At 35.6% G+C, this 23,842-nt stretch overlaps 1 protein-coding gene across 5 annotated transcripts; it reads left to right on the top strand.

The window, feature by feature from the left end:
• The first annotated feature begins 1,957 nt into the window (after positions 1-1,957).
• vdac3 (voltage-dependent anion channel 3) lies at positions 1,958-23,616 on the top strand. 5 transcript variants are annotated; one of them, XM_005166746.5, is made up of 10 exons: positions 1,958-2,021; positions 8,134-8,206; positions 9,691-9,762; positions 10,235-10,284; positions 14,803-14,955; positions 18,307-18,359; positions 19,258-19,485; positions 20,959-21,109; positions 21,193-21,250; positions 22,912-23,616. In XM_005166746.5, exons 2-10 carry the CDS (start codon positions 8,137-8,139, stop codon positions 23,001-23,003), a joined length of 927 nt encoding a protein of 308 aa, XP_005166803.1. In that variant the 5' UTR covers positions 1,958-2,021; positions 8,134-8,136; the 3' UTR covers positions 23,004-23,616.
• The last annotated feature ends 226 nt before the right edge of the window (positions 23,617-23,842 follow it).

Here is a 23,842-nt window from a genome sequence, read left to right as displayed (position 1 = left end):
TGCACAGCTCTACCTAAAGGGAGTTTATGTTTGTTGTAAATAAGGGTGTGTTTATTCTTTTGCACAATGCTGGGAATAAATTAGAATTGCAAAGAGCATCTGCAGTAAAAATGTGAAACATACATATTCAGTGTCTTGTACTCAGATACCTCACTCAATGCATTGATGTCTAACTTTACTGTATTTTTCAAATAGCTGTGCAAGTAGTATACAGTGCTGTCTTGAGCATTTTCAGGAAGTGTCACCAAAATCTGACTTTTTTGCATTGAAAAAATGTAGAGAGTAAACTGTAATAATGAAAACATGACAGCCATTTGACTATCTTGTTCATAAACAATGCTGTCAGGACTTTTCATTTTGATGACACTGACACTTTCATTGACATCAATACTTGCTTTTGAGGAATGAACTATCCATTTTGAGCACGTGACGCGCTTTTGCAGGTCATCAACTAGGTTTTGCACTTTGTACTAATTGTTTTGAGAAATGCATTAAATGTTGTGCAAAAATGCACTAGCGTTGTGAGAAACGCACCAAAGCAACTGAGAAAAACTGTATTCACAGCATTGTCTAAAAGAATAAATACAGCCTTATTTACAACTATCATACACTCCCTTTGGGTAGAGTTGTGCACAACTTTGAACAATATTGCAGAACATATTGGAACTGAACCTACAACATACACTGTAAATCGTTCATCAAATTGTTCAATTTTGAAGACATTTTCAGGAAAAAAAAAGATTAATTCTTTTAATATAATTTGCTTGACAGATTTTGACAACTAGTTCAACATTTTTGTATAATGACTCAAGTAATGAAATGAGGACTAGTTTTATATGGAGTGACTTTTCATTATCATATCAAAATAAACAGACTATTTAGCATTCACAAGTTTAGTTCATTTTGACTGACATGACATAAGCAAATGATAATGTTATAAATAGCAGAGAGTTGTATGAAAGCAATTGATGCATGTCCAAAAGAATATGCAATTTGTTGGAAGGAATGAGAAACTGCTACTAGGATGTGCACAAATGACTAATTGTTTTGAGAAATGCATTAACTGTTATGCAAATGTAAATAGTGTTGTGAGAAATGCACCAAAGCGACTGAGAAAAACTGTAATAAACAACTAAATGTAAGTATGAATGCTAATATCAACTAAAAACTATGTATACCATATTTATTTGTTTATTATATATATATATATATATATATATATATATATATATATATATATATATATATATATATATATATATATATAAGTTAATTTTGGTTTTGGCGTAGTCCCTTTATTACAGTTTTTCTTTCTATATTTTTGAGGTCAGTTTGCAGAAAAATTTGCCGAACACTCAGATGTTTTCACAGAGAAACAAGAGTTGCGAAGTAAAGTTAAACATTATAGGCTATACATTGATTTACATAAGAGAAAAAAGGATACATAAATAAATTATTTTTATTATTATTAATTAATTACTATTATTATGTTTTCTCACAGAAACAAGAGTTGCGAAATACAGTTGAACATTAAATACACTGATTTAAGTAACCTAGGAGTAAAATCATACTTAAAAAAATATAATTAACATGCAATATATTATAACATTTTTAAGGTCAGTTTGCAGAAAAATGTGCTAAACAATGTGATGTTTTCACCCATAAAAGTTGCGAAATAAAGTTCAACATTATAGGTAATACACATTGATTTACATAGGAGCAAATAATATACCTCAAATTAATATAACATTTCAGGTCAGTTTGTAGGTTATCCAAAAAATATCTAAACTACCTAAAAGATGATCGGTATGTCTTCACAGAGAAACACGAGTTGCGAAATAGAGTTAAACATTATAGGCTATACATTGATTTACGTAACCTAGGAGCCATAGGGAGCAGAGGAAAACGCAGCAGATTGCGCATGCGCCGTTCATGCGCCTCCGCTGCGTTCTCCTTCAGTGTGCCCTCTCGCGCTGTACAGTCCAGAAAACCCGTCAGGAACATCGACACGGCAAAACACGGTAAGAGTTTACTGATTTAACTTGCCCCACCGACACACATGCTCCATAAAAACACTAATATCCAAACACACGTGTGCGTTTTGCGAAGAAATAACGAGTTCTGATGTTATTTCGGACACACATGCACACTGGATATGTGTTAGTTCTTCAGACAGTTCGGGTTCAAGGCCTAACGACAGCCGTCAGGACACAATAATACTGATTATCACCACACCACAAGTACACTAATGTACATTATATTCCTAAATACACACATTTAAATCCTCCTCGTTAATACGACAAATCAATCAGTGGTGTAACACACACTAACGTTAACTGTTAGGTGTTTTATCAAGGGCACTGATTGTGTTTTGCACTAATGTTACTCGTATAACTTCTATTTTGATTTGTAGAATTTAAATATGTATCTCCTAAGTTGTTTTTACAGTATCTTCGGTGTATTTCGACGTCTAGAATTAAAACTTTATGTCGCTGAAGCCTCACTGATAAGCGCTGTTTCTCTGAGGTGATCTTTAAATTATAACGGACTGTATTCCTCCGCGCGCTCCCTCTGATGTAACAGTCGCAAATAAACCATAAACCCAGATAACTGCTAATTGATAGTGATAATTAATCTTTAAGGTATAAACCTGCTCCCGTTATTCGTGATCTGGGCGTTGTGCGTCGCGTCAGTCAGTCATGCGCGGTGCTTGTGCAGCTTTCAGCGACTTTCTCTCTTTTTGTGTGTGGTTTGGGATGGCAGCTGTTACCCAAATTATACTAAAAGCATGGTAAGATCCGCTATAAACAGACTCAGGTTTTAGGTATGAGTAAAATATGGGATGTTTACCATGTTCGTCATGCACAGTGACGTCTGCTATTGTTCTCTGCCATTGTCATTGGTTTCCTCTACATTATGAACAAGTGTTTTGGTCACTTTAGATTGCATTGTTAAATTAAATATTGATCAATTGTGATATTAGCTTATGTAAAATGCTGCATTTTAATAATTTAGAAACATACATAACTATATTTGGCTAAAATGGTACTTTGAGACTGATTTAATCACTGAATCATTAGTTAATGTTTGTTTATTTGATAAGAAGGAAACAACAAAACAAGCTCAAGCACAACAGAATGTGAACAAAGCTTGGTTTAAAGCCTGCCAGCTGAAAATAGAGCAGCATTTATGTTATAAATAGTCATAGTAATATCTTCTTGTGTGAGCAGTATATATTTTAAATAGTGTATAATATATATACTTGTGTGTGTCGATTGGTTTCTGATGCAAACAATTATAGGGAAGATGATATTATAAGAGTTATTGGCACTTTTCAGCTTCATCAATAATTGATTTACTAATAAATGGCACCATCTGGTGGGTCCTTGCAGCAAAACACCCGACAGCTCGTTTACACAATGTGCATTCAGTAAAAAATGACCACAGATTAATAAATTATTTATTGTATTAGTTGCATTATTACTTTTTACAGCCGTTCAATTTCATTAAGACAGTATATTATTTTATTCTCTGTTATATATTATTATTATTTTTTTATTATATTAAGAATAATTCACGTTTTTGTAACCTTGTACTTTATTGTGATTGTGGCCAAAAGCAGATATTAAACAATAAAGTAAAAAAAAAAGTTCTTGAAATTGGTTCTAGAATAATAATTTTAAAAAGATGAATGGATAGATTAAAAGATCTATCTATCTATCTATCTATCTATCTATCTATCTATCTATCTATCTATCTATCTATCTATCTATCTATCTATCTATCTATCTATCTATCTATCTATCTATCTTATCTGTCAATCTATTTTTGTAGTCTTCTGTATTGTTTTTAAATATTTGATATAATCACATATCTAGGATATTGCTATAAATATGATAATAAGACTATAAGTAGTATTATTAATAAGCACCTTGTAAGTAAAAACACTATCAACTGTTAACGCTAAATATACCATATATTTATGCATCTGTGACTCGCATATACTTTTAAATTCAACAAACCTTTAATTGGGTCTGTGTCTATTAATTCTGGATCTATATATAATAGCAAATATAAAATACATTTTATTGACATTGAATATTTTTTAAATAGTGGCATAAGCACAGACTTAATATAAAATGCACACATGCTTACAAAAAACTGGATGTGATCTTAAAAAACAAAACAAAAAACAATGATTATCTACATAAAAATGTGTGTATAAAAATAAACATTTTCTCAAATATATACATGCATGCTTGTATATAATAAATACTTGCATGTATGCATAATGCTTAAATTATTATACAGTATTTTTATATGAAATATATTTAATTCAAATTATAGTTAATATGAATATACAAGTACAATTGTTGTTTTGTACATTTTAGTTTTTTGTATTATATCGATCACACAGCAGAAATGTGCAACAATGGGAATCTAAAAAGTGTGTTGATATTAAAGATACACTGAATTTTCGGCCACTGAAAACTTATCGGCTGAAATGTGTTAAGCCATTTGATAGATTCTCTTATTTGTATGGCTTCAGTCATTGTTGTGACACTCTTTTAAATCTGGAAAACTCATCAACTTATATAAATATATATCATTATCACTCAATATGGAAAATATTTATCGAGATTGCATTTCTGCCATATCGCCCCAGCCCAATAGTAAACATACACAGTACACACATACATTATGTAAGTGCAAGCTTTTATTTTGGATGTGATTAATCATTTCACAGCTCTAATGCATGCACATTATTTCAAATAATAAATTTACAATCAATTACATATGGAAGAACATATTTTTACATGCACGCTGTTAGAGTGTTGAGTATTTAGGAAAATATGTCCCATTTCGTCTCTCTTCACATGGAGCCGCAGTGTAAGTTGGATCTATATTTAGCATGCATGTCTATGGCTCTGGGGGAAGGGGACACATTTACTAAAGATGCTGCTTCAGCATACCGTCCATCACCTGTGATCTGCACAATTCACAAGGACAGATGTTACCAGGTGGGGTTTTGACCCCCATAATTAATGCTTTATCCCCCTGATAGACATCAGAAAAATATGTTGGGGGTGTCTGCTATTTATGCAGCGATAAGTAGTTAGCACTGATCTGTATATTAAATAATATTCATTCATTTTCCTTTGGCTTAGCCCCTTTATTCATAAGGCGTCGCCACAGCAGAATGAACCGCCAACTTATCCAGCATATATTTAACACAGCGGATGCCCTTCCAGCTAAATTATTATATTAATAATAAAAATAACAGATAATATTTACTCCCCAATAAGGTTTCCTTTCCATTGTAAAAAGATAATTACTCCCATTAGGGGAAAATAGTAGGCAGATCTAGCTCTGCTTTACTTGTAAAATTAAAGTTTGTAGCTACATATAGCCTAAACGTAAAGTCATGATATGGTTTTTATTAGACGTCTTTTATCACAGATGAAGGCTAAATAGTAAGTGAGATCTTTCAAGATTAATTTATCATCCCAGAGTGCAAACTGGTCAGTTTTATATTAAAAATACGCTGTCTATGAAGCTACACTGTATAGCTAAAAAATAGAAATGTTTTTCCAATGCGTTTTAAAAATGATCATTATCGCGATAATAGCATATGCAACATTCAAATCACAGGGAAATGCAATAAATTAAATTGCTTTTATTTGCCATGCATTTATGTGCTATTAGGTTAGGCATCCAAATCTGACCAATCAGACATGGCATTTACTATTCTCAAATCTGACCAATCCGACGTGGCCTTTACTATTTTCAAATCTGACCAATCAGTTGTGGCCTTTACTATCTGATGGAGCTGCACAATTAATCGAAAAAAGATCACAATCTCGATTCGACCCCCTAGATCAGGGGTCTCAAACTCAATTTACCTGGGGGCCGCAGGAGGCAAAGTCTGGGTGAGGCTGGGCCGCATAAGGGATTTCACAAAAAATATCCTCAAATGTCATTATTAACAGTTTAAATTATTTCTTCTGAACAGGAAGTGTCCTGAACATTAATAGAACATTGAGTGAAGATTATGAACAGTTCTTCTGAACATGGCATCTTTTGCCTACTCCTTGCTGCCAGAGACTTGACAGCGCTTCTTCTCACAAATCTGAACCACATTTGGCTTTAGAGCGGAAGCAGTTGAGACCCTCAGTATGGCTTGAAGATGATCATCATTAAGTCTAGACCTGTACTTTGACTTATTGAAGTCCTAGGGAAAAAAGTGGGGGAACTCACTCAAAACTTCCATTCCCTCACCTAAAAAAAAGGCGTATATATGTATAAATAAAACACCCCCACTCCACTCCAGTCACATCAGTCTGTACCGGTCTGTATCTACCTATAATATCAATATATATAAGATGCAGGGCAGGCACGTGCACACATAGGGCTCAACCTGTGCAGAGCACTTGCCCTTTTTAGTCTTGCATAGAAAGTGCCCTTCCAAAATGATCAAAAGTGCCCCCGCGACGCGACACACCCTCGGTCCCGCCCTTCAGTAGGCGCGCGATAACACCGCTCTTGAGTTCGCGAGCGACAGCTGATCAGAACGCGTGCGACAACGCGCATTGAGTGACAAGCGCGCTGTGTACGGATAGAATCAGCGGAGCGGGGAGCGCTCTCTCTCCCCGCTCCGCTGATTCTGTCAGAGAGAACAGCGGTCGGCGCGGGCCACAATATATTGCACTGAGGGCCGCAAATGGCCCGCGGGCCGCGAGTTTGAGACCCCTGCCCTAGATGATCTGAATCCAGCATTTCTACGATTCTGTCAATCATATTTTCAAGTTCAGGAGAAAAGCAATGGTGGCCGCACATGTCTTCACATTGTTTACATGCGTTGTTCAGCAACGTGGACACCTCCAAATGGTGTTGAAAGAGTCACATACTGTATTTATAAGATATAATTGACCTCAAAAATGTAATTTCTGACTTCATGTATTGTATTTGCGACCACAAAATCACACGTGACGTGAGCTGACCATCAGCTGTTACCACAGGGAGGGCGGGTGCACGCGCGCCTCTGAATGAAGTCTACTTTAGTGAACAGAAGCTGCATATGCTGTGAATAACAGCTAATAAAGTTGTAAATAATATTCAGTTTGTGGCACAGAGTGATCGTTTGGGAGCCGCGCGGGAAGTGAACCTCTCTTAGCAGTGAAAATGAAACCAAAAGCGCACACAGTGTTGCCAGATATAGCTGACTGATTCCAACCCAAAAGTATCCAAAACCCGCCGAAATGCAAAAATACACACCCAGCCTTCTGTATTCTCGAAAATCACGCCAGTGACAGATTTTAAGCAGAAAATGACAGATTGTAAGCATACGTTTCAATAATTCAACATCAGTATTATCATCAGCATTAATGACCAGGACATATCTAAAGTCTGTTCAATTCCACCATTCCAAGTCCATACAACATTTAGCATTTTAACCAACAGTAGAGCTACACAAAGCCTATTGCTGTTTTACCACATGTTTGAGAATAACAATAATAATAGCCCACTCATATTATCCTTTATTTTACATCTACAGAATCACAAGAAAATCGTGATCTTTATTTTAGGCAAAAAAAAGAAAACACGATTCTCATTTTAGCCAGAATCCTTCAGCTCTACTAATTAGCTCAGAAAAGTATCTACCTATTTATTATGATCATTACATTATTAAAATATATTTTAATTGGTGATAAAATAGCATTTAGCAATTTCGTTATATCGTAAGAAATATCGTTATCGCAACATTTAACAACAAGAATGCATATTTTCCCACTATCATGCAACCCTCTGATGAATTCCTGGTAAGTATTTTGGCACAGTCACCTTGAGACTCCTATATGTTGAATTAGCTCATACAGAGGTTACTGTAGGTCAGAATACACCAATTAAAACACTGAAAGTGTAAATAGGTTTGATTAATGAATTATGTCATTGTATACAAACAAACTACTGGAAAAAAGCTGAACCCCCGATAGTCAGTAATTCACACACTGGATGGTTTTTACCCTCTGATCTCACACACCTGGTAATGATGGTCGAGTTTTTCTGTCGTGTAGGTAGTCAGTTTGCTGTGTTTGATGGTGTGTGTGTTTGTATTGTGATCTCTGATCCCAGATCATGTCTGAGAAAGGACACAAGCAGAAAGGAAGCAGTGAAACCTGCCATCACTGCAAGCCAAAGACCTGTGGTGAGTGATGGACAGAGCGGAAAGACAGACAGACAGACAGGTAGGCAGGCAGGCAGGCAAGACAGACAGAAACAGACAGACAGAGACAGACGGACGGACGGACGGACAAATGGATGGATGGATGGATGGATTGACGGACGGACAGATAGGAAGATAGAACGAATGATAGATGAAACAAACGATAGATGGAACAAATCATAGATCCAACAAACAGTAGATGGATTGAATGATCAAGAGCAATGGGTAGACAGAACGATAGGTAGATAAAAAAGAAATAGAAAGACAGATAGATAGATAGATAGATAGATAGATAGATAGATAGATAGATAGATAGATAGATAGATAGATAGATAGATAGATAGATAGATAGACAGGCAGCTGGAGTAATAGATAGATAGATAGATAGATAGACAGACAGACAGACAGACAGACAGACAGACAGACAGACAGACAGACAGACAGACAGACAGGCAGATGGAGTAATGAATAGACAGACAGCCAGAAAGAGAGATAGACAGACAGATAGATAGATAGATAGATAGATAGATAGATAGATAGATAGATACATAGATAGATAGATAGATAGATAGATAGATAGATAGATAGATAGATAGATAGATAGATAGATAGATAGATAGATAGATAGATAGATAGATAGATAGACGGACGGACGGACGGATGGACGGACGGACGGACGGACAGACAGATAGGTAGACAGATAGACAGACAGACATACACAGACAGATAGATAGACATACAGACAGACAGACAGATAGATAGATAGATAGATAGATAGATAGACAGACAGACAGACAGACAGACAGATAGATAAATAGACAGATAGACATAGATAGATAGATAGATAGATAGACAGACAGACAGATAGATAGATAGATAGATAGATAGATAGATAGATAGATAGATAGATAGATAGATAGATAGATAGATAGATAGACAGACAGACAGACAGACAGACAGATAGATAAATAGACAGATAGACATAGATAGATAGATAGATAGACAGACAGACAGACAGACAGACAGACAGACAGATAGATAGATAGATAGATAGATAGATAGATAGATAGATAGATAGATAGATAGATAGATAGATAGATAGATAGATAAAATAGATAGATCATATTTATAGTAAAGCACTTTTCTCAGGTAATGTATCACGTATTGCTGTAGAACACTTGCTGAACCCATTGTGTGAGTAGTAGTAGTGTGCCGTACATTCATCAGCTCATTCATGCTCCAGTGTGTGTGTGTAGATCAGTGCAAACGTTGCTCAACACCTGTACTGCCATGCGTCTTCATCTGTCTAGTCAAGTGAACGAGCCTGTGCTGCTAGCAGGAGTTTGTGCTGGTATTTGTGGACAGCTGTAAACAAGTTGTGCAACTTACAAGCACAATGTCACACGGCTGATGAGTGTCTGTTACATTTGACGATCTGAAGTGTCTCCTTGTGTCTTTCTGTCCAGCAAACATGGCTGTTCCTCCTGCATACGCTGACCTCGGCAAATCTGCCAAAGACATCTTCAGCAAAGGATACGGTGAGTGTTGCTGACCGAAGAATACAGTAACTAATATTAACTAACAAACCTTATTGTAAAGTGTGACCCATATAATTATGGATGGCATTATCAGAATCTGTTTTATTGCCAAGTGTGTTTCACACACAGGGAATTTGTTTTGGCTACAGAAGCTTCCCGTGTACATAAAGTGACAACACAAAATAAATATGAAAAAAAGACGATAAACATTAAACAGAGATGCAGTTAGTCAAAAAAGATCTGGATGATGAATTGTATGTACAGATTTGTTATAAATATACAGGTTATATGGTGCAGTGTACCAATGCGTATGAGAAAATATTGCATTGTATATTATTTTGTCACTCATTTGCATCTATTTATGTGGCAGTGTCAAATAGCACAGTTAGACGTTACTCTCATAATAGTGTCTGCCAGATCAATCAAGATAATCTAATTATCCGCTTTTCATTATCTAATTGTCTCCTTTCAGGCTTTGGAACTGTTAAGTTGGACCTGAAGACCAAGTCTCAGAGTGGAGTTGTGAGTTTTTTTCCTCTCTGTTTCCTCACAAACTGAGCCAATGCTTTATTTATTAATAAATAAAGCAAAAATAAAACAATGCCTTTACCATTTGATTGTTTCACTATACACTCTTACACAAGGGTTATTTTACTTTTCACTCTTGCACCTTTTTAAACTCGTGTAGTGCTGGGTGATATAGCAAAATAACTGGGAACACTTTAGTTTTGTCCATGAACAATTGTTAACGCTGATCTAAGTTTAAAGGGTCACGAAACCCCTCTGCCTCAGCAGGGTGTTTTCACACTTCTAGTTTAAAAAAAGTCAGGAGAGTGGCTGAGTCCAGCACTGGCCTCGTTTACACTAGTGCATTTTAGTTTTAAAATGGCGTTTTAGATCAAAAACGTTCCGCGTCCACACTAGCGTTTCACCTAGCGTCTCTGAACATATCTCCGTCCACACTACTCCACTAAAAACGTATATCACGTGACCATTCGCGCACTCTGGGCAGGCGCGTTCTAGTATAAACAGGAAGTATGCGTCTCGCTCGGCATTTGGTTATTGTTTGTCAACAAACGCCGGTTGAACAATAAATGCGATGGCAAAGAAAGCAAGAGAGGTATTTTTGTGGACAGACGACGAGGTCGAGTTGTTACTAAACGTAACAAATGAATAACTGCACAATGGCGCCTAAAACAGACAATAGTGCAAACAACGCTCCCATTTCTGTGTCCATGTTATTGTTTACAGTGAAGGCTGGTCTGTTTTCTCCTGGTAGCGTTAAAGCCATGTGTTATAGGCATGTGATAGGGGCTTGACGAATAAGGGAAGGATACGCAATGACACAAAAGCCCCAACCAGGAAGCGAATCTCAGCAGCCCCGCCTCCGTTTTCAGATGTCTCCGTTTTCCCCCATCCACACTGAGACGGAGTAGCAGCGTTTCAGAATGAAAACGGCCTCTCCATCGTTTCCTAAAAAACGTTCCGTTTTCGGCACTCAAAAACTCCGACATAGTGTGGACGGATGGCGTAACCGTGGCAAAACTTATGCGTTTTCAAACTAATACACATTAGTGTTAACGGGGCCTCTGTTTAGGTGGGAGTGTCGGGAAGGGAAAGAGGGAAGGTGCATAAAAATTTGAGTTTCTGTTTGGCCACACGCTGATTTTTACAGAAGCATAACAAACACACAGACGCAAAGGAGAAAGACAGTGACTGTTTACATGGACATCAGTAATCCAATTAACTGCCAAATTATTAATTTATGGACTTTAGCTGCAGTTTGGCACTTTCACTTTCATTCAGGAATGTTTCATGCATGCCCACCGCGACAAACGAGATATTGCGTACGATATGCACTCGGTAGGTAGCGTAAGAAGGCAGTGTGTGTATAGACTATCCTGTCACAAAATGTGGTGAAAATCCTACACAACGGTAATAGTTTGATCGCGGTGTTTACATGTTCACACATGGAGAACAGCATTTATCGCAGATCTTTCAGTCCATAATATTGTAGTGATATTAACGTACTGTAAACTTTAGTAACTAAATCATTTTGACTAAGGTGTGACTTTAAACACTGAAAGAGTACTGCTGACGATACAAACTAACTTTGCCATCTGAATAAGCAAGCAAGACACGGATCGCTTACTTACCAAATCTGTAGAGACAGGATAATCAACACCAACTGGAGCTGTGTCTTTTTTAAAAGGAGACGAGCAGCAAAACCAGATTTCACCATTTACAGTTGCGAACAGCTCTCAGGTGAAACATGTTTCTTACAAACGTATTTCTGTCGCGTGCACTGTAGTGCACACGTGAGTCCAGCTGTTCTTTCATAGCGGGGAAATGAAAACAACTTTCGTTGCAGCAAATTTATAAACACAACACTGACGACCCGTATCTCCAAACAATTCTTCTTCCACTTATTTTGGCAACACAATGTCACATCTCTAGGTCGTCTGAAAACAGTAACAGGTAAAAACAGTCTTGGAAGCTATCATGCATATTAATGAAGTTGCAACTCACACACAGTAGAGCGCGATGATTAGTTTGAACCAAGTCTTTCTCATGAATTAATGCAGCACACTCAGAGGCGTCACAATGTACTCGCCAGTACAGACAGCCAGTCTCCATGCTTGGATACATGCAAGGACCTAATCGCCGTGACGCAGCTTCAAACCGGAAGAACAAATTTGCTTGAAATTTTTTTGTGTAATATATGTGTCCTATTAGTGTTTATAGCAGTGTGGGACACATATATGACTGTCAACATCTCAAAAATGTGTTTGAGTGTTTTGTGACCCTTTAAAACCGGATGGATTTCTCTACATCTATATGTTATAGTTGTGCTTTTAAAAATATGCACAGAATGTTTCTTCACCCAGGCCTACTCATGCAGTTCATGTCTGCTTCTGAACATCCTATGGCTGGGTGGAAAACACTCTCCAGATGTTCAGTGTGTTGATTCAGTGACTCAGATGTGTTTGATTCATGTTCTCCATCGCTGCTTTCGTCTTTCCACATGAATCTGAATGTTTGCATCTGTGCTTCTCTTTTCTAACCTGCTTGTTTCTGTCTTTCTTGCTTTCTTTACTGGACTTCACTATCAGATGGTAAGACTGGGATGTTTAACATGGGGAAGTGCATTTGTTTAGTCGTTTCTGACAGCTCAACATCTCCAATTCTGTTGTTGTACTAACATCGAGAAACGTTTACAGTGCTGATGGAGAAAGAGATTCACTTCATTCATTCACTCATTCATTTTCATTTGGCTTAGTCCCTTTATTCATCAGTGGTTGCCACAGCAGAATGAGCTTATGCGTTATATGGTTAATGGCTTATTTTAAGGTTTATTGTTTATTTAGATCCCCATTAGTCACTTTCAACATAGTGGCTATCTTCCTTGGGTACAACAAATAAAATGACAAGTTTACATTAAATCATCATAAAAACTAATACCAAAACAAAAAAATGTTTACAAGATAACATATATCCATTTGAACTAAGTTACATGTCAAAACAATTAAGATAAATTATTTATTTATTTATTTTAATTATCTCAAAATGCACAATGACGTTCCCATTTACAGTTGCACATTAATAAAAATTAGACCTCATTTTAAGCAATAGAGAACTTATTGCCTAAGTCTTGCATTAAAAAGAAAATGATTAAACTACTAATTTTGTACTAACTACTAGGGAAACGAGTATGAATTTACATATCTTTGCAAATTTACAGTTTCTTTAAGATTTTACAAAAGCATTTTTTGTCGTCCACCTCTTTCATTTCCCATGAATTGTCATGAAAAAGTTTGCTAACTTACATTTGACTGAATGTTTGACTAAATGCACTGTTAGTTCTTTATTATATTGTTTTATGTCATATTGTGTGTGTATATACATTCAATAAAGCTGGGTTGTTGTAACCCAACACTGGGTCAATGGTGAAAATACCCAACATTAGTTTTTTTTATTTTTATTTAACTTAAATGACAGTTTGTTTTAACCCAATGGTTGGGTTTGTTCACATTTAAACCAACGTTGAGTTACCACAACCCACGCTTTTTAGTGTTTACTCAGTGGAAATGTAATATTTAAACAAGGTAAACATATTTATATACAGTTGAAGTCAGAATTATTAGCCCCCCTGAATTATTAGACCCCTGTATATTTTTTCCCCGATTTTAAAAACTCATCTCTAATAACTGATTTATTTTATCGTTGCCATTAGGACAGTAAATAATATTTTACTAGATATTCTTTAAAATACTAGTATTCAGCTTAAAGTGACATTTAAAAGTTTAAGGTTAATTAGGTTAATTAGGCAGGTTAGGGTAATTAGGCAAGTTATTGTACAATGATAGTTTGTTCTGTTGACTATCGCAAAAAATTTGCTTAAAGGGCTAATAATTTTTTACCTTAAAATGTTTTTTTAACTACTTTTATTCTGTCCGAAATAAAACAAATAAGACTTTCTCCAGAAGAAACAATATTATCAGACATACTGTGAAAATTTCTGTTAAACTCTGTTAAACATAATTTGGGAAATATTAGAAAAAGAAAAATGAATTGAAAGGGTGGCTAATAATTCTGACTTCAACTGTACATACACAGCCAAGACTGAAATTATTTATACCCCTGGCAAATTCTGGAAAGGTTTTTGTTCAAATGTAAATACAAGCGGAAAAATTATTTTTCTTCCTCAATGATGCCTCTTGGACATCGTCTTATTATTTATTTGGGAGAAGCCTGTTTCATTTCTAAAAAAACTTGCTGGTTTAATAAAATGTTCTTTGTCAGAGCTATGAATATATTCAGGCATGATTTTATGTATTATTTTTAATGGTAGACATCCTATTATTCTTGCATTAAAGCTGAATAAAAAACTGAGCTTGTTACAAATCAACTCAGTACTAACTGAATCCGTGAAATCCTCTTAACTCTCCCGTAATGACATTATTATAGATCTTTCTCTATTGTTCTTCATATCTTTCTACATCTCATATGACTTGCTTTTATTTCTGGGTGGTTTGTCAGGAGTTCACCACTGGCGGCTCCAGTAACACAGACACCGGAAAGGCCGCTGGAAACCTGGAGACCAAGTACAAAGTGAAGGAACTGGGATTGAGCTTGAACCAGAAGTGGAACACAGATAACGTTTTGACAACTGAAGTGACTCTGGAAGATCAGGTGAGGGCATCAACCATCTGCATACAACTAATAAATGCTTATGACTCATTGCAGAGTTGCGGGTTAATTTCATACATTTTTCGTAAATTTTTCTTAAACTGTAATAATCAATAACCAGTGTTGGGCACGCTCTTTTAAAAGAGTAATTAGTAGTTAGTAGTTACTTCTCACAAATAGTGACTGTGTTACATCATTATAAAAGTAACTAATTACCAGGGAAATTAACTATTGCATTACTTAAAAAACATGTCCTCAACTATATATCTAGATATTATTTAGTTTAATTCTGTCTGAGTAAGAAGTGTTTGAGCTGGAGGTTCTTTATTAGATTAAAATTACTCGTCACCGACTCAGAGAGTCTCTTTTTTTTTTTTTCTTGGCATAAGTTGCACAATACATGAACATTCTTATCTTTCACCTCAACCAGGGAAAAGTAGTGATTATATGTCCAGTTTGAAAACGCTTCCTTTAAACTTGTCGGACTGCCACCGACTGTGTGTGTGCCCACCCTACTCCGTCACACCCTACTTGATATTTTGTGCTTTAGCTCCAGATGCTAACCTCAAACCAGACACCACACGGCATGTCTAAAACAGAATTTTATGTATTTTCATCATATTATTGTTTTAAAAAAGTCAATTCACAGAAATATTACAGTTAACATATAATTAATCTACTATTGATATATCCTAAACATTTTGTACAAAAATAATGAGATGAATAATGACACGCCTTGATGCTTTCTAGAGTTTTCCACCACAAGAAGTGACTTCAAAGTGTCCGCGGGGTCTTAAAAAGTATTAAAAGTTGATAAATCTATTATGAGAAAAGTAAGGCCCTTAAAAGGTATTAAAAAAATCTTTTGACAAGGTCTTAAATTTTGTTCAAGCATTATCCAAAGTGTTTGACTTCAAAAAAGCATAAATATATATTTATTTTCCTCCTAATATTAACAACGACGTGCTCTATCCACTTTTTTGGCGCGTCCGGCTAAGCTCCTCCGTCCGGGAGATGTCACGTAATTTGCGACAAACAAGGGAAGGTGATGTGATGTGTAGTAGTAAACACATGTAGTGAAACTACAGCGAAACAGACAGGAAAAATGGGAAAATGTAAGTTTGCGTACTCCTGGTTGGATAAAGACTATTTTAAACAATAGGCTGTAGCCTGTCACTGAAAACAATCGTGTAATTTATTCCTCTTCAGCTTTGTTTCTTCTGAGCTCATCTGAGGTCTGTTGCATGGTTGTGCTTCATTGATTAATTTAACTACAACTGTTAATAACGACTGTTTATTAAGTTAATGGTTTGATACTGATTAGAACTTTGTGGCGATGAGGTCTCGGAATATTTTAAGAAGGTCTTTAAAAAGTCTTAAAAGGTATTGAAATTACCTATAGGATTCCTGCATATACCCTGGACATCACTTGGGGCAAATCACATGCTCTTTCTATTAGTGCTTTACAGATTGTTCTGCCTTATTAGGGACTGAGCACCGAAACGGTGTGTGGGCCCTATTGGAATTGCTCCGTTTATTTTTATTCTTCCGATTCTTCTTCTTCTTTTCCGGAATGAATCACGATTTTTGAGGGTCTAAACATGCCCGAAAACTCACAAAACTTTGCACACGCCCCAGAAGTGGCGAAAATGTACATTTGTTATAGCTTTTGGAAGTGTGTGGCAAAATGACTTAACAGCGCTACCTATGCATATATGTCATACTGGCTCTGGATCTACGATCTATGCACACCCATGAAAATTGGCACACACGTCAAACATGCCGATTCCTAGAAAAAAGTCTCTTGGAGCGAAATCTCAAACCCAACAGGAAGTCCGATATTCTTAACTTTCTGCGCCAAAAAAGTGGCATTTTTGCCATTTTTAGGCGTTGTATTTTAACAAGCTCCTCCTAGGGATTTTATCCGATCAACACCAAAATTAGGTTTTGTCATCTAAAGGCATTGGCGATGTTAAATTGCGAAGATCTAGAGTTTTCGTTAAAGGGCATGTCCGTGGTGGTCTCGCAAACTTTGACGATTCGCCATGAAACAGTAAGTTGTTATAACTCGGGCAATTATTTAGTGATCTGCCTCAAAATTCACGTTCGAAAAGAATCTTCTCCTGAAGACATCTACATGCCAATATTGAGACAGTCATAGCGCCACCTGCTGACAGGAGGAAGTTTAGCATAAATCTGTGATTTGCTCAAATTTTTAAATATATCAGCTTAAATTATGATTTTCGCAGTTCTGTGTCACCTTGAGGCCACCGGGCGGGAGTGAGCCTGGGTGCGAGGTCCCTTTCATCGCTGCTTGCAGCTTTAATTATATTTGATGTAACAGAGTTGACCAGTACACAGAGCGACACAAAATGTATTTTTTATAACTCAAATGACAAATAATACAGAAAATTAGTTTTTTTTGCAAACGTTAATTTAAATTAGTAGAATTAACACACAAAGATGATGAAAAATTACTTATTACATGATAGTTGAAGCTGAATTCAGCTGCAGAGATGGTCAAAAATAGGTATAGTGGGCATCTTTAAAGTAATATTTTGAAGTTAATATTTATAATGTCCTGAATACACATACAAACTGTAACATTAGGATGATGGACAATGGAGTTGAGGATCGATGTGCAGTTTATTAAAAGCTCAGTCGGGCAGGCAATGGTCGAACAGGAACAAACATTAGCATTAGGGTAATCCAGAGAGTAGTCATGGTTACAGACAAAGAGGTCTGTGCAGGCGGCAAACGGCATAAACAAGAAGCAAGGCAACGATCAAAAGGCATGACAAGACTAGATGAGAATAACGCTTTGTAATGCGACAGGATAACAAGACTCAGCAAACAGTGTTTGTGAATGAGGTGTCTTTATAGTCCTAGTAATCAATATGATGAGCTTCCAGATGTGTGTGTGCAATCAGGGAGAGAACTGGAACTGGTGTGTGTGTGTGTGTGTGTGTGTGTGAGGTGCATAATGGGAATTGTAGTTCATATCAGTGGCAGATTTGTAGTCCAGATTATCCAGCAATCTGCAAGACCTAGATTGCTAGTGATCGTGACACAAACAATATATTTTGGGATAACTTAATATACATGCAGTTCTAGAATATCTTTTACATGCTGCACCATATTGAAATATTTCCTCAAACTGTTTTTCTAATATAAAAAGCAATAACTAAGAAATGGCTGGATGAGAATCTACCTACCAAAGAAGAGTGGATGGTGTTTGTAAAGTATATTTATTTTAAATAGATTGTTTTCTTACTTTCTTTCATTTTTGTAGTGTAGAATTATGTTCAAATGTGAGAATTATAATTGACTATATGATGTTATTTTTCTCTGTAGCTGACCAAAGGCCTGAAGCTGGGATTGGACACTTCATTTGTTCCCAACACTGGGTATGTGAACTTTTCTTAAAGTTTAATTTAATAATAAAATAGTTACCCTTTATGTAAAAAACAATACATTTCTTGATTATATATTTCAGTTGATGCGGCATACAGAAATAAATTCCAACAATGATTTGAGTATTAATAATGTTCATTCATTCATTCATTTTCTTGTCGGCTTTGTGTGTGTGTGTGTATGTGTGTACGTGTATACGTGTGTACGTGTATACGTGTGTACGTGTGTACGTGTGTATGTGTGTGCGTGTGCGTGTGTGTGTGTGTGCAGGCACGTGCACACATAGGGCTCAACCTGAGCAGTGCACATGCCCTTTTTAGTCTTGAATAGAAAGTGCCCTTTCAAAATGATCTGAAGTGCCCCAGCGACTTGAAAGATAATACAATTAAATTCAAGCAAAATATTGCAAAAAAAATAAATAAATACAACCTACAAAAAATTACAACCTACAACAAAATTTTTCCTTTTTTTTTGCTTCTCTTGATTTTCCTCTTTTTAAAATTTTGTATTTAATATTTTTCTATAACATATAAATATGGATGCGCTAGTTTTTGGACTTTTATCATAAGTTAGTTTGTTAGATAAGCTCCAGATTGGCTTCAGTACTGACTAATCTAATGTATCTGCACAAATATAATATTGTTTAGCTTCCTATATTATATTATATTATATTATATTATATTTATTATATTATATTATATTATATAATATTTATTATATTATATTATATTATATTATATTATATTATATTATATTATATTATATTATATTATATTATATTATATTATTTAGTTCAGTTTCACTTCAGTAAAAACAGTCCTTTCACTTCCAGCATTTGAATTCTGTAAACTGATCCGGGTAAAGTTCATCCCTGTCATCCTGTTTTTTCAGGAAGAAGAGTGCGAAGCTGAAGACGGGCTATAAGCGTGAATACATGAACGTGGGCTGCGATCTAGATTTCGATCTGGCTGGACCGACGGTTCACGCCGCTGCAGTTCTGGGTTATGAAGGCTGGCTGGCCGGGTATCAGATGGCCTTCGACACTGCCAAGTCCAAACTGGCTCAGAACAACTTCGCCCTGGGCTACAAAGCAGGAGACTTCCAGCTACACACCAATGTGTGAGGAAACATTTACATGAACACACCACTATTATATATATATATATATATATATATATATATATATATATATATATATATATATATATATATATATATATATATATATATACACACACACACACACACACACACACAATCACTTTAAGCTGTATATAAGTATCTTTAAAAATATCTAGTCAAATATTATTTACTGTCATCATGACAAAGATAAAATAAAGTAGTTATTAGAATGATGTGATGTTGTGAGTTATTAAAACTATTATGTGTAGAAATGTGTTGAAAAAATCTTTGCCTTGATGAAAGCACATAATATTGGATTAGATATTTTTCAAGACACTTCTATACAGTTTAAAGTGATATTTAAAGGCTTAACTAGGTTAATTAGGCAGGTTAGAGTAATTAGGCAAGTTATTGTACAACGATGGTTTGTTCTGTAGACTATTGAGAACAAATATAGCTTAAAGGTGCTAATAATTTTGTCCCTAAAATTGTGTTTAAAAAATTAAAAACTGCTTTTATTCTAGCCAAAATAAAACAAATGAGACTTTCTCCAGAAGAAAAAATATTATCAGACAAACTGTGAAAATTTCCTTCCTCTGTTAAACATCATTTGGGAAATATTTAATAAAGAAGAAAACATTTTGAAGGGGGCTAATAATTCTGACTTCAACTATATATATATATATATATATATATATATATATATATATATATATATATATATATATATATATATATATATATATATATATATATATATATATGGGTTGTTATTATACTGAAATTTGAAAATCGGCCATTTCCCGCTACCATTTGAGAGCTGTTGAGTGCGTTCTTAAACATCACTGATTCGCCATTGTGTTTACGTGCTCAACTGTGAATGGCTAACTTACCTCCGTTTATTAAGTGTAAACGCAGATACAGATAAGATACACTGGAGTGTTTTGAAGCTGCGATTCATCAACCGATCACTCGTATGTCAGCTTATAGACAAACCAGCTGATCCTCGCTTTTTTAAAGCGCTCCAGTGTCCCTGTATCTGTGGTTACACTCAGTAAACAAAGGTGGGTTTTGTTTACTGATGACCTTCTCGGCCAATCACAGTCTTTTCTTTTTAGCGGGAAATGGACATTTTTCAAATGTCAGTATCGATTGACCCCGAATTCCAGTATCATTACAACACTAATATATATATATATGAATTATATATATTATATGCTATATATGAATAAGGCCTGGAAAGTACTTAAAAACTAACATAGTTCTTTGAAGATGCTTGAATTTAAAGTGTATAGTGTCATTTCAACAATTGCACTGTGCTGCTTTCAAAAACTGAACGAAAAAACGAAGAAATTCTTAATTCAAATGATTTTTTTTGCAACATAGGTCCCCTTTAAGATGACAAACTAGCAGTGTATATATAGCCTTTTAGAAGTGACTGTTGTTTCTGTCTGTGTGTGTGTGTTGCAGTAATGATGGCACAGAGTTCGGTGGCTCCATCTATCAGAAGGTGAACGGTCAGCTGGAGACGGCAGTCAATCTGGCCTGGACCGCTGGCAGCAACAACACACGCTTCGGCATCGCAGCTAAATACCAGCTAGACAAAGATTCCTCCGTCTCTGTGAGTCTACACACACACACAAACACACACCTCTGTCCTTAAACTAATGAGTGTGTGAAGGATAACAGAGTGTTTCTCTTCAGGCTAAAGTCAACAATGCTAGTCTGGTTGGAGTGGGATACACACAGAGCCTCCGGCCAGGTAAACTACACCTTCATTTCACTCTAAATCTGCCAGTTTCTCTTTAGTAAGCACCAGTGAAGTATAATGATCATCCTGTACTGACTGTGTTCAACACTGAAGCTCAGAAACTTGTGTCTAAATACACATTTCACGTTAAAGCACAGTCTGAGCTTGATTTGTTGTGCCAAAAGTCTGTGGTTAAGCTTTATTTACCTTGCAAAGAATGTGCCTACAGTGCAATGCAGAGGGAATATTACATGGTTTTAGTTGTTTTGCCACTAAAATATTTTTTCTTTTAAATAAAACAAAACATATTTAATGAATTATTTTTTTCCATATAATGATCTTTTTTTTCATGAAGACTGTATTAACTATGAAATGTAGTTTTCTGGCCAGTTCATGTTTTCAGTTTGTGCACTGCCACTAGAGGATTTGTTCACTCATTCATTAAATTTCCCTCCACTTAGTCCCTTTAGTCATGACTGTGCATTCACACCGAAGGTGGTGAGAGCGTCAAAGGTTGCTCTGGCGACATCGCTGTCTGCCTTCAGCTCCGGCGGCGAGAGCATCAAAATTCGCTACATTGTTCTCGTATTTAAAGTGGCCGTTGCAGCATATCAGCTACATTCCCACGTAAAACATGCTTTCTAGTGTGACAACAGCCCCTTTCACACATACAGACCTTTCCAAAAAAATCATCATTAATTTTCTGGAAAAGTCTGTATGTGTGAACAGGCCCTTTTTGAAAATACCAGTAAATTCGTTCTGGCTATTTTCCGAAAAGAGCAGTTGTAACGTTGCCGGTAATTTGCCGGAATGCTGCGCTGTGTGAACGCAGAAGGAAGATTGCCGGAAAGAGCATGTGCATGTCTTGAACGCGCTGATGTAAGACGTCTGCTCCAGCCAATCAGAACACTCAGATGCATTTAGGTCCGCATGGTTTATGAAAATAAAAGCCTTTCAATATTTTTCCAGACACATTTAGCTAAAATAATAATAATGCAAATGATTATTATTATTATGATGTTTTATAAATGATTATCAAAGAATGAATACTTTGATTCCACTATTCATTACAGTATTTTAATAAATGATTAATATTATTATTACAACATTAATTTTGAATATTTTTATTATTTTTATATACCGATCATAAAATAATAATAATTACAATAATAAATGATTAATAAAGTTTGAATAGTTTGTTTCCACTATTCATCACCATATTTTTAATCATTCGTTTTTATGACAATTTTTGTGTTGAATATTTTTATTATTTTTAAATATTCAGATTATAAAATAATAATTAAAATGATGATTATTATTATTTTTTATAAATGATTAACGTTTAAATTCTTTCTGTTTCCACTTTTCATCTTTATATCTTTAATAAATTATTAATATTATAACAATTTTTATGTCTAATATTTTTATTGTTTTTAAATCCACAGATTATAAAAATAGTAATTAAAACGATGATTATAATTAGTTTTTATAAATAATTAATAAAGTTTGAATACTTTCGATTTCCATTTTCATCCCTATATTTTTAAATAAATGATTATTATTATAAAAATCGTCTAATATTTTAAAATATTTAGATTATAAAATAATAATACAATTATTATTATTAGTTTTTATAAATGATTATTAAAGTTTGAACTTTTTCTGTTCTGCAGGTGTGAAACTCACTCTATCGGCTCTTATCGATGCCAAAAACTTCAACGCTGGAGGACACAAGGTGGGCATGGGCTTTGAGCTGGAGGTTTAACGACTGACAGGCGAAAGCAGAGCGCCATCGATGACCGAAAGTAAAGAAACACCAGGCAGCTGACAGAACCAGCGCCTGCAAACACACAAGTCGCCCCTTTTTGTCCCCCTTGTTAACTAATCTGGCCTTAAAATCCCCCCACAGAACCTCTCAACCAATAAGAATCACAAACACCATTCACATGATTCCAGGCCACACCCATTTTCCTTCACCAGCTTAAACCATGTGACGCCACCATAGACATGTCATAGCAGTTACTGAAAGCGTACACATGTGGCACCACGCATCATGGCTTTTAATTTTATTTAAAACTAGATAAACGTGTTTCTGAACAGGCGCACATGTTTGTGTGCTAATAGTTCATAATAAGAGACGTCTCTCTGGATGCTTTCACTGGCGTTTGTACACTTTTTTTTTTTTTGCCAAATGTGTAATATTTTAACGCACAACTTCGTTGTCTGTGTTTGTGGGCTGGAGTTATTCCAGAACGGTCCGTGACCTTATTTGTTTTTATCCCCGTACAAAAAAAACAAAAAAAATAACAGATTCATGTTAAAAGTGCTCAACTAGAAGAAACTGATGTGGAACTCAATAAAGAGGATTGTTGACTGAGTTTGTCGCGTTTTTAATTTTCTAAAGAAAACCAAAGAGCTACTTGTGTACAAACATTATTCATTCAGTTTCCTTCGGCTTAGTCCCTTATTTATCACGGGACACCACAGCGGATTGATCCGCCAACTGTTTCTGCATATGTTTTACACAGCGGATGTCTTTCCAGCTGCAACCCAGTACTGGGAAACACCCATACACACTCTGACACATATACACTTCAGCCAGTT

The sequence above is a fragment of the Danio rerio genome, chromosome 8, assembly GCF_049306965.1.
Source record: "Danio rerio strain Tuebingen ecotype United States chromosome 8, GRCz12tu, whole genome shotgun sequence".
NCBI lineage: Eukaryota > Metazoa > Chordata > Actinopteri > Cypriniformes > Danionidae > Danio > Danio rerio.
Note: the sequence above shows the minus strand (reverse complement) of the source record. Positions and strands in the feature narration are given on the sequence as shown.

What these genes read in the sequence shown, in the direction of transcription:
- vdac3 (XM_005166746.5), top strand. Translation starts at nt 8,137, where the DNA reads ATGTCTGAGAAAGGACACAAGCAGAAAGGAAGCAGTGAAACCTGCCAT. An exon ending in AAGTGACTCTGGAAGATCAG is followed by an intron (nt 14,956 to 18,306) that starts GTGAGGGCATCA and finishes TTTTCTCTGTAG; the next exon opens with CTGACCAAAGGCCTGAAGCT. An exon ending in ACAAAGATTCCTCCGTCTCT is followed by an intron (nt 21,110 to 21,192) that starts GTGAGTCTACAC and finishes GTTTCTCTTCAG; the next exon opens with GCTAAAGTCAACAATGCTAG.